The sequence below is a fragment of the Uloborus diversus genome, chromosome 3, assembly GCF_026930045.1.
Source record: "Uloborus diversus isolate 005 chromosome 3, Udiv.v.3.1, whole genome shotgun sequence".
Classification (NCBI taxonomy): domain Eukaryota; kingdom Metazoa; phylum Arthropoda; class Arachnida; order Araneae; family Uloboridae; genus Uloborus; species Uloborus diversus.
This window is the reverse complement of record NC_072733.1, coordinates 48,734,883-48,751,663: the sequence shown is the minus strand read 5'-3', so window position 1 is coordinate 48,751,663 and position 16,781 is coordinate 48,734,883. Positions and strand designations below refer to the sequence as shown.

The 16,781-nt window shown below is 32.2% G+C and overlaps 1 protein-coding gene across 1 annotated transcript in view; it reads left to right on the top strand.

Moving 5' to 3' along the window:
• LOC129219253 (importin subunit alpha-3-like) overlaps positions 1 to 16,781 on the top strand; it is a 202,417-nt gene that overhangs the window by 146,208 nt on the left and 39,428 nt on the right. The window contains exons 7-9 of the mRNA XM_054853581.1: positions 9,951 to 10,013; positions 14,277 to 14,345; positions 14,422 to 14,550. Of these exons, the coding sequence (XP_054709556.1) occupies positions 9,951 to 10,013; positions 14,277 to 14,345; positions 14,422 to 14,550 (261 nt within the window). The remainder of the gene's footprint in view (positions 1 to 9,950; positions 10,014 to 14,276; positions 14,346 to 14,421; positions 14,551 to 16,781) is intronic.

Sequence of the window (16,781 nt, the reverse complement as noted above, 5' to 3'; positions counted from 1 at the left end):
AGAATCTTTTCCTTTTACAAAAAAGGAAGTATTGTATTCGCGAAAAAAATTTCACTCAAAAATCGGCCTTAATTTCCATTTTTCTCACCCCCAAATGAATGTTGAGTTTTTTTCGACCGGACCACACATGGATATATGCCTAGGAAACTACAGACACCCGAAATATCCATTTTGACGACCCCCGAGTTAATTACAACGAATTTTCTCATGACGTCTATGTATGTGCGTATGTGTGTATGTATCTCGCATAACTCAAAAACGGTATGCTCTAGAAAGTTGAAATTTGGTACGTAGACTCCTAGTGCGGCCTAGTTGTGCACCTTCAATTTTAGTTGCATTCAGATGTACCTAAGGGGATCTTTTGCACCTTTTTGGGGGGAAATCATTATTAATTTCGATGTAAACTCAAGTGGTGTTATAATTTGTCGGACACTTGGCGATACATCGCCAGTCTTTTGGTCGCCAACTTGGCGACAAATTTTGCGATGCTTTTTTTTTTTTAAATTTGGTTTCAATATGGCCACTGTTGGTGATATTTAGAGAGCGTACAATTGAATCACGTTAAAATCGCCAATAATGAAGAAATGACATTAAATTGGAGTAAAAGGAAGTCATGTGATGCACACATCAGCTCGTTTAAGTCAATACTCCTGAAGTTTCTGTAAAATAGTTGTCAACTTTTCAATGCATTATTTAGACCAAGATAAGTGTAAAACTGTCTGCTAACTCAAATTATTTCTCAAATTTTCCAGACTTGCCAACTTTCCGGATTTTGCCCGGCAATGCCGGATTTTTACTGCATCTTCCAGGTTACCCAATTTTTGTGATTTTTATTTTTTTTACAGAATTCCACAATTTTTCCGTCGGTAATCATAAGAACGGGAACGGGTTCGCATTTTCTTCCGTTATGGGCAGTGACCTTCCTTTATCTACTGCGAGTCAGCAATTGGTTCACCCTTCTAATGATCATCGCTATTCAACATGACATCATAGATCACTCTGTGGCGGCGCCAAGCTCAACGCTGTTCCCCGTTGGCGGCCCTAAATCTTTCCGCTCAGCAGGATGGTTGAGATCTTTGGCATTGTGCCAAGTAACGTGTTCACGCACGCTTTCTACTTACTACTTGAATAGCTGCCAACTTGTATGATTTAACTGTACATTGTAAGATTTTCGGACGTTTTGTAAGATTGTACGGTCTTATGGTAGATTTGTACGATTTTTAGGTTTTTAGTTTCTGTGACGCGTTACACATCGAGCATGACACATTCTGTTTTGCTATTATCATGCGCAGCGATGTGTTATGAGAATTGCACGTGATGTTCAAAAGTTTGCTATTCATTTTTGTAGGACCAGACAGAGCTGCGTTTTTCTTTATCGGATAACAGCGTGGAGAACATTTTAATCTTTAAGAACTTACAGAAAAACTATTGTTTTGAATAAGTTTTTGATAGACAATTTTTGAAAGCTGCAAAGTCAGCAACTTTTCAAAGTTTTAGTTCAAAGAAATACAAGTTTATTTATTTACTTATTTTTAAATTTATTTTTTAAAATTAATTTATTTTAATTAATTTATTTTTTGCTTATAAAAGCACAGATCAAGTGTCGGTAAAGATTGAAAATATTATCATACTTTAAATTTTAATACTTTGCTTTACAATGGTCAAAAAAGCATAGAAATATAGCCACCGCATACATTGTAAGATTTTTTAAGTTGGCATGTTGGCAGCTATGTACTTGCTTACATTAGTTACTGCAAACTGCAGAATGCGTAGACAATGAATGTTTAGAATGCTTCGGAAAAGTTTTGAATTTTGGTGGAACTTGAAGATGTCTGGCAGAAAATATAATTCTATCTTTAACAAGTCTTACAGTGTTGATCACCCATTCATCATTGAATCAAGAAAAGGTCATCAGTTTGCATTTTGCTCTTTGTGCTGTTGCGATTTTTCCATAGCACATAAAGGAAAAGGAGATGTTATTTCTCATATCCACACAAAAGAACACCTGGAAAGTAAACAAAGTGTTGAAAATAATCAAACTTTAAATTTTTCCCGACCTAGTACCTCTTCCAATGTTGGTATCGAAGCTGAATGTCTGTTCACATCGGTTTTAATTGAACACAACATGCCATTAGGTTCTGCTGATCATGCAAGTTCACTCCTAAATTGAGTGTAAAACTTGTAGTGCTTCTGATAAGAGACATAATGAAGAGCCAGTTGAAAAATTAAATAAGAAGTTTGCACATGGCAAAAAATTTGTGGAAGTAAGTTATAGTACCAGTAAGAGACAGAATGAAGATCCAGCTGAAAAATTAAATAAGAAGTTTGCACATGGCAAAAAAAATGTGAAAGGAAGTGAAAGTACCGCTAATGTAACCATTCAATCAAAACAAACTCTTCTGACTCTCCCAAAATACGTTCCCCTGAAGAAAGAATCTTTATGTTTTTATCCGATGACTTGCACAGAGCTGTTTCCGCATTTTTATTATTCATTTTGCCAACATTTGACAAAACAAATGTATTATTTCAAAGTAGCAAGCCAATCACACAATTAGCTAGATCATTTCTCCTGAATCTTTTTAAAGATGTTTTATCCAAATTTGTGTTGCCATCCGTTATAAAAAATGCTGAAATGATTAAAGCTGTAAACTACTATGCTATGGAAAACCAAAGTCTTGATGAAGACATTTTCATTGGTAGAAGCACAGAAAAAATAGTTTCTGGTTTGGCTATATCAAAGAAGAATTTTTTTCGAGTGTTAAAGAATATTGTGTCATCATGTGATTTTACATCATTCAAAAATTTCCAATTGATGATGAAACATTTAAAAATGCTGAAGTATCAAACTTAAATGAAATTGAAACAGCATCATTTTCTAATATACTTTTTTTGTAGATAAGTTTCCATGTATCTTCTTAAAAGCAATTGATGCTTCTAACGAGGATGAAACTTTAGATGCACTTCAGGCTGAATTTTGTAATCTCCAGCTTGAAGACATTAAAAAACGATCATCGAGAAAAAGCAATTTAAAGTTTTTCTTTTGCATAAGAATGCATAGCGAGCATGACCTAAAACCACTCATAACTTTTTAAATGTTTGAAATAAAGTGATGAAACTTTTTCCCTGTGTTTTAAATAGTTTTTAGTTTTGAAATAAGCAATAACAATTTTTGTGATCGTTTGATCATTTTTGAGGTACTGTAACCCCTTAAAAGGTTGATTTCTTAGATAAGGAAGGGGGAGAGACTCAAGATCTCCAAAAAAAAAGTCGAAAAACACAATTGTAGGCCATATTTGAAGTTACTGGTAGTTCTGATTTCTTCTCTGCAAACTCTTGGAAATTTAATTCAAAAATGATTAGGGTGTCTTTAGTGGTGTAAAAATAGGGAGGGGGATTGGATTTAAAAAAAAAACGAAAAATGTAGTTTTAGAAACACTAATTTAGGCAATCTTTAGTAAATTTATGAGAGGTTTTCTGGTATTCTAATGTTAGCCAAAGTATTATAAACTCGATTTTAGGCTATGGTTTAGAAGACTTAGGGGAGAGGGTATTTGGGACTCTCTTGCGAAAAATGTTTATAACTGAAATCTTAAAACTATTAGTCTGTCATTGGTGATGTCAAGATTAGGGGGATGGGGGGCTCTCTTTAGGCAAAATTCTGAAACCGGAATCTTCATAATTAGCTCAATTTTAGACTATCTTAAGTGAACATAGGGGGTAGGGTTGGGGCATTTCCTCTCACCTCCCCCTCCCCCGAAATGTTTTTAAAGCTGATGTTTTCAGAATTCCGTTTCAGTCAAACTTTGAGGGATCTAAGAAGGAGTTTGAAGGCTTCCTTTCAATACATTTTTTAACTTTATAGCTGTCTTGGGTGACGAAAGGGGTAAGGGGTGTGGTCATCTCCTTTAAATATTTATGAAACAGCAGTCACAAAAGCACAAATTTAAATCATATTTAGTGAACTTAAGCAAAGAAGTTTGGGTGTTATCCCCAGAGAATTTCTCCACGTTGAAGTATTGAGATGCTATTTTGACTATCTTTAGGTAAGTTCAGAGTTGGGGAATTCAGGGGCTTCTCTCTCAAAACAGTTTTGAAATTGAAGTTTTGAAACATTTCGCTGTATTTGGCGATGTGGGAAGAGGGTATTTCTTTCAATAAAAATCTAAATGTAAAGCATAAACTTATACTCTCTTTGGTAAAGTTCGGAGGGGGGGGGAGGGAGCTGCCATCACACAAGTTCTAAGAACTATTTTTGGCTATCTTTGGATGCCTTAAAGGGGAAGCGAGTCAGAAGCTTCTTCCGAAAAGTTTCCGAAACTGAAGTCTTAAAACTTTTAGACTGTCATTGGCCATGCATATAGATAAGGGGGGTACTGTTCCTAGAAAAAAATAGAACCTAAAGCCTTAAAAACACAAATTTATGACAGTTGTGGCGAACTTAAGCCGAGTTCGTACTTCCTTATAAAACCTTAAGAAACCCTTAATTTCATCAAGCAAAATTAAGGTCTCTAAACAACCCTTAAAATGTCCTTAATTTTCTGAAAATTTCCTTAATATTTTAAAAACTGTATAAAGTTCGGTCCTCTTTTCCTGATTTTTTTTTTACCCTTCAAATCTTTATCCTCCACTATATCTGCCGAAAACGTATGTTTTGGTGACATGCCCAACGACGCCAAACACATGCTTCGCCGAAAACTGCTTGCCTTGTTTGAGATTTCAATCTTTTTGCATCCTGCAAATATTTCAATCTTTTTAAATGTTAGAAGGTTTTTTTACCATATGCTACTTTATACCTGGTTATTTTTTTTTTTTCATTATTTCAGTAATATTTTTATTTCTTAAATTTATTTTAGAAAAAATGCAAAAGACTATCGAAAAAATGTGGTTCAAATCTCAGCCTCTATTGTATTTGAACTTGTTTGGTTACTGTGTTTATGTACTTAAGGATGCTTTAAAAATATTTATAGTGAATATCTAATAGTTTAGGTTTAGCTTTACGGCTTGTAAAACTTTTTGGAATTTATGACTAAATGAAGCAACTTCAGCATATATTTTTTTTTAAATCCTGAAATAATATTATGAAGTGTTTTTTAAACCAAATTATTAGTTCCAATGCAAGGAAAAGGATAATGAACTTATATATATATATATATATATATATATATATATATTTATATATATATATATATATATATATATTTATATATATATATATAATTCTTGCTGTTAAAAGTATGTTCCATCACATAAGGGAAACTTAGACTTTTTATGCTGTAAATTTTTACTTTACAAACAAATCCAAAAATTTACTTCCTCATTTTAAATACCTTAAATTCAAATGTTTTTCTTTAAAAAATATTTTTCACTAAAAAAATCTAAAAAATATTTATATTATTGAGTGAGACAGCCAAGGTTGAACTCTGGCTCCATCAACCCCTTTATTTGAGGACTCAGGAGTTAGAAATTCCTTTCTTTCAAAATTTAAATTTATATAGAAATAAACAAACTTACGAGAAATAGTACACTATAACAAATTTGTTCAAAGTGGGATTTTAGTAACAATAACAGATCAAAAGCAATAATAACAAAACAATAGTTTAAATATCTTCAAGAAAAAAAAATTTTAGTTGTTTTCCTTCAATTTGCCTCTCACTCCAATCATGTATGCTAAAAAAATAATGCTTTAATATGCAACTAATTTTCCACAGCTATCCTCATTTTACTGATCTTTTTTATAACTGAAATTTGAGAAATAAATACTATGTTTTAAGAACAATATTTGCCATGTATTGTATTAATTACTACCTAATCATTTCAAGCATAATTAACTGGGAAAAACTTTCATATTATCTTTGAAACTGGTCAATTAGCTGATTTTGTTGAATTTTGGAATGTCATGGATGCTAAGGGCTATGATCTCATCCCCTTTTGTGCTTGATTTTCAGAATTTTTTTTTTTTTGGGGGGGGTAGGATTTTGTCCTTTTTGCTCTTTGATCATTCTCATCCCTGTGATGTGTCAAATTTTAAAATTTTATTCACTGATAATGGGACATCCCAGTCAATTGCGCCTATTCCTGTATTTTGGAAACAATGTTATGCATTTGTGCATGTGTATGTATAATATGTAACAAGTATTTTGCCCCTCCCCCCTGAAAAGCTGTAATCATTTTCCCGATGAGTCCTTTAAATGTTTGAGAGTCCTTAAAAAGTCCTTAATTTTTACTTTTAAAAATGAGTATGAACCCTGTTAAGGGAAGGGATTCAGGAGTTCTCTTCTGAAAATTTTTCAAGGCTGAGGTATTTATAACGCTTCTTTAGGAAAGATTTGAGTACAGTAAGAGGGATGTGATTCAGGGGCCCTCCCCTGGGTAAGGATTCATTAATTTTTTTTAAATAAATGGATATTGGGAAGTACCTCGTTAAAAATATTTTCATTGAAGCAGTTTTTATATTACTAATTTTACTACCTGTTATCTTCTAAAAGAATTCTTTTTCAAATGAAAATAGTAAGAGGAACTGTGCTCGTTCATTAGTTGCCCATACCCTTCCCCCACCTTTCCTTCTTTTCTGGTTTGTTCTCGTTACTTCAGACTGTTCCAATCAGAACTGATTTATGTTGTAAGTATGAAAATCTTATGCCCCAAGATTTATTTTATTGCGAGATATAGATTATTTTATTCGAGATAACAAGGTCAAAATCATAATAAAATAATATTCTGAAATTAGACATTATAGTTAAAAATAAGTGAAAATATGAATGAAAGTAAAAAAAAAAAGTTTTAATACAATAACAAAAAGTTAAATTTTAAAATGAGTCAAAAATGATAGAGGATAAAGGATAAAAAATAATGCAGTTGTGAAATAGCAAAATTAAGTGATTTACCATGACTAAAAGATTACCAAGTTGCAAAACGGCTTCAAATGAGTTTCAAACACCCCGGAACAAAAGAAGTTAGACAAAGGATTGCACCATTCCCTTTGTCTCTAAAACTGTTTTCCCATTCATCTCCCCTTTTTTAGAGGTGGAAAAGTCGAAAGATCCGACAAAAAGGGTGAGAAGAAAGGCAAAAAAAATTAGGTAGGTTTTTGGACTTCTCAGGGGGGTGAATTTTCTGACACCCCCGGGCTGTAGAATGAAAGTGATAGTAGATAAACTTTTCCAAATCATTCGTATTCGTCACTTTGAAAAGCGTTTCACATAACAAGGTTTTGATTAAAAACTCTTAGACATAAGAATGAAAAATAACAGACAAATACGCAAAATCAAGGTGGTGAAAATAATGTTTCGTCATACCAAGGTTTTCGAGAAATAAAAGTTCGAAATATCCAAGTTCGAGATATCAAGAGTATACTGTGTTGCCAAAGGAGAGTTCCTGAACTCCATCCATTCAAGAATGCATTCAAAAAACGAAAAATGGCATGAAAGATTTGTTTTTAAGGCTTCAATTTGAAACAATAATCCGGATATAATCGACAAAATCAAGGCATGTTGCGGTTAGAAATCTAGATAAATAAAAACACTTTTCGAGAAAATGTCAAACTCTCTGCAAACTTAAAATTTTTTCTTTGAACAGCATTCGTCTGCATTATCTTGGTCTTGCAATAGCAAAACTGTAGTTCTGAATCCGGAAATGAGTTAAGATCAGTGCTGTAGTTAGAAACATCATTGGAGGGGGGAAAAAAGCTGGTTTGTTTGTGTGTGTGTGAAACCAATTTACATTAAATTTGCACTATTTTTCCAACTAAAGCAATAGTTAAGATAATGTATTCAAGGATTATGGGATCAGAATTTGACTAAGGAAAGTAAATCATTCAAAAAAAAAATTTTTTTTTTGTCCATTGAGGGATCAAATATGAGATCTTTGACTTATTAAAATGTCGCTCTAATTAGTGCAGCTAATGAGTGCATCTCACGATGTTATACTGTTACACATAAACACAATGCTTAAGAAAAAAATATTGCGATTCACCATTGTAAAAGATGTTTTCTTTTCTAATTCTTTTGCAATAACTCAACTGTGGTTCTGAATCTTGCAGTTAGTTTATATTCATTGAAATTTAAATCAGAATTCTGCTGAGGGAAGTAAATCATTAAAACAATTCTTTTTACCCCATGGCAAATTGAAGACACCACCGCCGAATTGTTAGCATGACCCTATCTTTCACTGAGCTAATGGACTGGTAATTTGGGCTGCTATAAATTAAATCAGTGCTTAGTTTAAAAAATAGATATGTTTGAAAAAAGCAGCAAAAAGGTAAATTGGCTGTTCATTTTTTGGTAAAAGCAGAGGAAAATGTCTTTAAAATGATACCTTACCTGTGAAGTTTGGTGACATATTGAGCAAGTTATGGCATTCCTACAAAAAAAAAAAAAAAAAAAAAACCTTTGAGAAGCAATGTATATGATTATGCAAAATATCATTAAATGGTTTATGTAAGTTATTTTATTGCTGTGGGTACTCTGGTAGATGGAGCATTGATCTCTTGTCATATGAATATCTAGAGGTTGGAAATCTGACATCACCAAATACCCACAAAGTATCGTTTCAGTTCATTTGAGTAATTTAACAGCTGGTTAAAGTTCCATATATTTCTTCTGAGTTTTTCTTGCTGGCACATAATTGACGCTTCTTATTTAAGGGTTCATTGAGTGAGAAAACATTAAAAAAGTTAAATTCAAAGAATTTATTTGTTCTCATTTTTCTGCATTAAAAATTTCATAAATTTCAAGAAAACTCATTGCTCAGGAAAATGCGAGATTGGCCTTGCAGGGATCGTGCTAAGGATTTCGAATTGTTTGCCAGTAAATTAGCCAAATTTTTAAAGTGTTAGCCAAATTTCAAAAGTTTTAGTCAGACTAACTTTTACTCATTTTAATATATTTTTGTCTGCAGAAATATTTAATCAGAAAGTGAAGTATAATTTAATTTTTGAGGATAAGGGCAGGGGTATATCCAGGAATTTTTGTCCGTATTTAGAAATTTGGTGAGAAAAAAATGCAAATTAAGTAGTTTTCCACAAATTATATGTAATTTTTCAAAGAAAAAATGGCTAAAAACAACTTCAAGTGATATTTATCATTCTCTAATAAATTTGAGAGTAGAAATAAAAGCTTTTAACGAAGTAAAGACTGCATTCCTATCTTACTCCGATGTTTCAGACATCGAACACAATGAAACAAATGCGCTATTCAACAAGGCATCCACCAACACTTTTTATCGGTAGCCACGTTGCGCACTCGATATCCAATCAGCGAGAGGCGCAAGTACAGTGGCGCAAAGAGGCAAGAGGCATCCTTCCTCCAATCAGATGGACGGTAACGATCCAATGCTAACGCGCGTCTCAATCTACTCGGAGTGGTTCGAGGATAAAACAACTTTCAGTGATTGTTATTCTGGGAGTTTTGTGAAAGGTTCCTTTTTAGGAGTCGAAATTTTGTGAAGGGTCCGTTTTTAGGGGTCCAAATTTTGTGAACGGACCTAATTTTTATCTAGATTGACATCTGAAGGGAGATTTTTTTTTCATCTGTGTATATTTTTGAGAATTTTCTGTTCGCCAATAAATTCCCCAAATTTGAATTTCGTTTGCCGATTTTACGATTTTATTGCATTTGGCGCATTGGCGAATGCTTAACGCGGTCCCTGCGTTGCCAAATTCTGTTACTATGCATAAGGTTTTGTGTAGAAGTTTTAGTATATAAGTATTGTAAAAAGTCATAAATGCAAAACATCTCACATTTGTTTTTCTTTGTTAAATTTATGGTCCCTTTGTATTAAAAGAGTCGCTTTTATCTAGATGTGCTCACAATTTTTTTTAAGGCAATTGCAGATGAATAAAAAATAATTGTATCTTATGGCTTAAGTTTATCCAAGATATTTCAAAGCTTTTCTTTAGTATTTTTGTTAAGTGCAAACTATTCTGTTTTACTCTTTTAAATCTTGTCTTCTAGATTTTGGTTGACACAGTGTGGGCATTATCCTATCTGACTGATGGCGGTAATGATCAAATTCAGGTATTCTAGTAATTTTTAATTTCCAAGTCATTTAACAAATAAATACTTTTGTGCTGAGAAGTAACTGGCAAGAACCAATGTAATTATAGGACAAATATACAGATTACTGCATACATATAATTCAGGGTCTCCTTTTTTAATGCAAAAGTTGTGAGCTCTTGGATGTAAAAACCAGATTTTTGCACTGAAAATAAGGGTTGCTTAAAGCCCTGAAACATATGTATGCAGTAATCTGTATATTAGTGCTATAATTGTGTTGTTTTACTCTGGTTGCTTCTGAGTCATTTGTTAGTTCTGTTAAGTTTCAGCTGTGAATAATTTTCAAAAGGCAAAAGTTAAATTTTTTTTTCTCCTTCTAGAAGATGAACAACAACAAAACAATTTTCACGAAAAACAAATGTTTTTTTCAAAGGCACCCTTATACAGCAAGACCTTAATTTTCGCAACCACTAGTCCCAGATGTATACTTCCAATGGCAAAAATGTTCAAAATTAGATGCAGAGTAAGATATTGAAATTTTGGGGTGAAAATAAAAATAAGACAAAATACAAAATTTAACTTTTTATATGGGTCATGTCCCGTAACTTATGTTTAGAGAAATGATCTCCATTGAAAAATAATTCCAAAACAAAAAGTTTGAAATTAATAGGACCAATATTCACAGAGATATAAAACATAGCGTTTTCTGACTTACACCAATTTTCACTCGCCGTCAATAACAACTTTTGAGGGAAAATATAGCGGTTAACAAATGTTTAAAATTCTATGCGTGCATCGAGTGTGGCTTTTCAAATTGTTCGAGGTTTTGTAGTGTGTTTTTGTGTATCATGATATAACATTTGCAATTATTTTTGAATGGCAATGAAAATTATAAATATTTTGTTTTTCTTACTTTGATGACCTGTTATTCTTCTGAAAGGGCGGTAAGTTCCTATCTCATTTTCTGTATGGTCCCTTAAACTTTTGAACTGGAATATCTCCTTGAGTTTTGGTCGCATATTGACCGATCCCAAGCGGTAATTCTGTAATCCACGCTGTGGCTTGGTTTCTTCCATGCTCGATAGATGGCGCCACTACTTTTTCATGATATTTTTTTTGCTTTCTTTTCAAAAATGTCTTGTGTCTTTTGAAGTTTTAACCATGGATAGCTTACCATCCGGCTTTACTTATTCAAATATTAATATTACAAACGATCAAAATGAAAATTTAAATTACAGAGTAAAAAAAATCACTGATGAAAATGCTGCAAATGTAAGTTTTAAATTTTTTTTTCTTAATTTAATTGCGGATAATCCCAAAAAAAAAAAAAATGGTATGAAAGGGACAGAACAGCCGATTTAAATTATTGGAATTTAAAAAAAAATGTGAAAATTCATGTGCCTAAAGGTTTAACATTGTAATTAATAATTTAATCAATGGTCTAATTGATACAACTATATCAATTAGATAACATTATATGCAGTATTCGGGGGGGGGGGGCGGGAGTACATATATATAGTGTGAAATGTAAGTCAGAACAGCTCTTTTACAAAGTACTCCAATAGGCTTTCTAGTTTATTTATTGCAAAACACACACGCAAAAATATATATATGCCAATGATTTTTTTTTTGGTGGTGGGGGTGTGATCGCTTTCTTTGGGGGGGGACACATTCACCCTTAGTTTTATTTACCCATGTTTTGTAGCATTTTTTAAAATTAATTTTCTGTTTAGTTTGTTCTTTAACTTTTGTTGTTTTTTCCACCAGTTTGAGTGTATGTGATGTTACTTAGTTGTAAAATATTTTATTGAAAATGGAATAATAAAGTAAAATTGCAAAACTAAGGAATAATTATTTGAAAATGGGACTGATATTACACCAAAAAAATTATAATTTAAAAATGAATAAATAGAAAAATGAAATAAAAATGAATTATAAAAAAAATTGTAAACAAATTTTCAGAACTAATAAAAATTCTCCCCGAAATTCAAAAAATTCCCCCTGGAATCTGAAGTAACGGGGGACATTCCCCCCTAGAAATTGAACCCTATTTCAAACCCTGTTATATATACATTTAGTTGAAAGTAACTTACCTTTGTATTGTAATTGTCAATTTAGCAGTGCGTCCTGTATGCTTTGAAGGACCATCCCCAGAAACTCTTCTGTCTGTCTTATGCACACAGCGATAGCTGATTTTGTATTTATTAAATCTCCCTGATTTCGGATATGTTGTTGCAACACGCCAAGTACTTTTTGTATTTTCACTGTGTTGTTCTAACCAGTTCTGTGTATAAAATTAACGAGCATATTTAAGTTAAATCTGTATAAGCCAATCAAAAGAGAAATTAATTCAATTTTCATTAAAACACAAATACAATCTAAAAAATCTTTAACCAAAAAAGGCCCAACATAGCAATTAAGTAAAGAACATGTAAGTACTGGTGGAAAAAACAACAAAACTTAAAGAACAAACTAAACAGAAAATTAATTTTAAAAAATGCTACAAAACATGGGTAAATAAAACTAAGGGTGAATGTCCCCCCCCCCCCCAAAAGGAAGCGATCACACCCCCACCACTAAAAAAAATCATTGCCATATGTAAATATAGGTGCGTGTCTTTGTGTTTTTCAAAAAAAAAAAATAAATAAATAAATAAATAAATAAAAAACTAGAAAGCCTATTGGAGTACTTTTCTAAAAGAGCTGTTCTGACTTACATTTCACACTATATATATGTACTCCCCTCCCCCCGAATACTGCATATAAAGTTATCTAATTGATATAGTTGTATCAATTAGACCGTTGATTAAATTATTAATTACAACGTTAAACCTTTAGGCACATGAATTTTCATTTTTTTTTTTAATTCCAATAATTTAAATCGGCTGTTCTGTCCCTTTAATAACATCTTTTTTTTTCGGGATTATCCGCAATTAAATTAAGAAAAAAAATTTTTAAACCCACATTTGCAGCATTTTCATCAGTGATTTCTTTTACTCTGTAAGTTAAATTTTCGTTTTGATCGTTTGTAATATTAATATTTGAATAAGTAAAGCCGGATGCTAAGCTATCCATGGTTAAAACTTCAAAAGACACAAGACATTTTCGAAAAGAAAGCAAAAAAAAATCATGAAAAAGTAGTGGCGCCATCTATCGAGCATGGAAGAAACCAAGCCATAGCGTGGATTACAGAATTACCGCTTGGGATCGGTAAATATGCGTTTTGGTCGCACAAATGTCAAGTTTTTTGTGTTAGCAATAGTTTTCAATTGAGATTATTTCTCTAAATATTAGTTAGGGGACCTAGGCTGATACAAAAAGTTACATTTGGTATCTTTTGACTTATTTTTATTCTCACTTCAAACTTTCAATGTCTTGACTCTGCATCTGATTTTGAACATTTTTACAATTGGAAGTATGCAATCTAGGACCAACAGTTGCAAAAAAATAAAGATCTTGCAGGTTAAAATGGAACACCCTGTATGTCTTAGAAACACAAAGTAGTTTTGTTTCATTTCATAGCAACATAACAGATTTTCGCCCTAGCATTTTCAAACTTTATCCCTTAACCCAAACGCTGTTTTTAGGATGTGAAAAAAACAATTTTTAATTTTTTTTAAGGTAAAGCAAGTTTTTCATAAATAAATACTACCAGCATAAGTATCAGCTTCCCCCTCCCCTGTACTTCTAGTGTTCAGAACTAATTGCAGTAGGAAAAGAAATAGCCTTTTACTGTAAGTCCCTCATTGACTTTATGTTCAAAATGACAAAAACAGCAATTTTTGAACTACAATTTAATCCTGGAAAATTTTCAATTAGGCTTAATTTAAGTCGTTTCTTCTTATGCACAAATAAAAGTTAATTTTTTTCATCTTTACAGTAAAGTTTGATCTTCCTACTAATTTGAAGGAATTTGTAAGAACTCTCAGAAAAAGCATCAAACCCCCTTAATTTTACTCATCTGTAGAGCAAAAAAAAAAAAAAAATATATATATATATATATATATATATATATATATATAGTTACATATATATATTGAATAAAAAAATATGAAGAAAAAAGTTAAGTTAATTTGTAGTACAGAATATTGGTACATATTGTATTACCTATCAAATTTCATCAATATCAAAAACTGTCTTTTTAAAAAAAAAAAATTTAATATGCAATGGTCATTTCATATTAAAGCCACTTTTTTATTATCAACGGACTTGTTATGCATTTAGTTCAAGTTATTTTTGACTATTTTCATTTTGTATTAAGATTTTTATTGTAATTGTTTTATAGATAGTCATAGACTCATCGGTTGTCCCACAATTAGTTCCTTTGCTAAGTCATAAAGAAGATAAAGTACAGGTGTGTACTTCTCATAAAAAATTTGTTATTTTTTACATCAGTCCTAAAATTTAAATATTAATATCTTGTTTCTTAGACTGCTGCTCTTCGTGCTGTTGGTAACATTGTTACTGGCACAGATGAACAGACTCAAGTAGTTTTGAATTGTGATGCACTTTCTCATTTTCCTGCTTTGCTTAGCCATCCTAAAGAAAAAATTAACAAAGTAAGTGATCATTTATTGTGTAGGTTGTTGGTGTAATTTTCAAAGTTTTTGAACATTACTAACAGCTCTGGAACATGCCCAGCAACCCTCACAAAGAAAAATCCACATGTTTAAGTACATATACTGAACATAACTATGTGCCACACAGAACAACTTGGCCAGCGCTAGATTGAGCTCCACTTGTTTACTTGTTATAATATTTTCTGCTTCCTTTGTTATACTTTTAAAAACATAAATTTCAGTTCAATAAATAATCATGATGTATTTTTAACTGTTTGAATACTTAACTTTTACTTTGTGTTGGGTAAAAATAAACCACTTTTTGCTGGCCTTAGTTACTGTACCTTGGGATAGCTCAAAGTACACCAAATGGTACCACTGAATAAAGCAAGATTTTACACCTAATTTACTCAAGGTATTTTTACTGAAACAGGATGAAAAGTGAAATGAATTATGAGTACTTTAAGCTGCATATTGCTTGAAAAAAGATATAAATTTGTTGCTGAATGTTAAAGTACTTTTGTAAGAAGGTCAGTAGCGTACCCATGGGATCTGGTCCCCCCTCCTCCTTGCACTCTTTCATTGAAATTAATATCATTAGCAATTCGTTATGGCACATTAATATAGTGTTCTAATATAATTCTGTAATCTTTCCTCCTTTTACCATTTTCAGGCCTCATATCGCTCCTATTTTTCTTTAAAATCTGAAAATATTCAGATTTTCTTAATTTTTGATTCTTGTTTTCTTATTCTTTCTATTTTTCTCTCTTGAATCGTTATCCTCCACGATATCTGCCAAAAACTTATGCTTGGGAAACATGCTAACGACGTCAAACACGTTTCGCCGAAAATGGCATGCCTTGTTTGAGATTTTAATCTTTTTGCATCCTGCAAATATTTCAATCATTTTTAGTGTTGGAAGGTTTTTTACCATATGCTACCTTATATCTGCCTATTTTATTCATTAGTTTAATAATACTTTTATTTTTTAAATTCATTTTAAGAAAAGTGCATTAAAAAATGTGGTCCGACTCCCACGGTCTCAGATTTTAATAAAACTTGGCATACTTACTTTTTATGTATTTGAGAAAGTATAAAAAATATCTATGTGAATCTCAAGTGGTTTAGGCTTTACAGCATGCTTCAATTTTTGGGCTTTCATAATTTTCATGATTAAATGACGCAACTGCAAGTAGTTCTTTAATCCTGAAATACTATTGTAAAATCTTAAGAGATGTTCAAAGTTATAATGCTCAAAAAACAAGCTTTCAGTCTTTTCATTTGTTTAATAGATCGGTATTAACGAGCAAAAGCCGCTTACATGTACAATTAGCAGCATGCATACAATGTATTGGTACAACCAACAGCTAACAACCAACTTAATATAATGCAATGCATCCCTTGCAGAGGCGCATTTCTTCCCATGATGCAACAGTTCAGTGACGCAACTTGGGATCTTCCCATGACGCAACATGGCTGCCCGGAGGGAAATATAATATACAGTGAAATACTTTTAACACAAAAACGCTTAACATGAAAAATCGGCTAACACGAAATGATATCGCGGTCCAGACAGTGTACATAGCAATTTAATACATTATTTTTCTTTCAACACAAAACAAAATTCGCTTTACATAAAATATTTTTTTTTATTTTCGATTTTCAGTGGCGAGTTTGCTACAAGTCACTGAAGAGTGTTTTCATGGAACTTTCGGGAACCAGTTCCTCTTCATTCACAGCTCCTTTTTTGTTCATGCTTTTGTCTCCATTCAACAGGGATCTTGAACTCCCTCTGTAATGAATAGAATCCTTATCTTCTACAGAAAAAGAAATGTCATGAGTTTGGGGATAAGAAATTCCTAAGCATTTTAACACACATTTAGCACTGTTCGTTAGGTTGACTGTTGAATTTCGCATTAATTTTGGCAAATATCTAAACTCTGTGGTTCTCGTTTGAGCTCTTTTTTTTTTCCTGTTTTGTGGGCACAATGGCTGAGAAAAGGAAGCAAACAGCTATTTCTTTAAAAATGAAGATGGTCTTGATTAATGCAGTGGATGAAAAGTGCAGGATTAAAACAGAAATTTGCAAAGAGTTTGGCATAGCCAATTCTACTCGATCAACAATAATAAATAACAGGGATCAAATTTCGTCAATGTTTGAGTCGGAGAGAAAACGGATGAGGATTGCAAAACAGGAAGATCTGGAAAACGCTTTGGTGATTTGGTTCAAG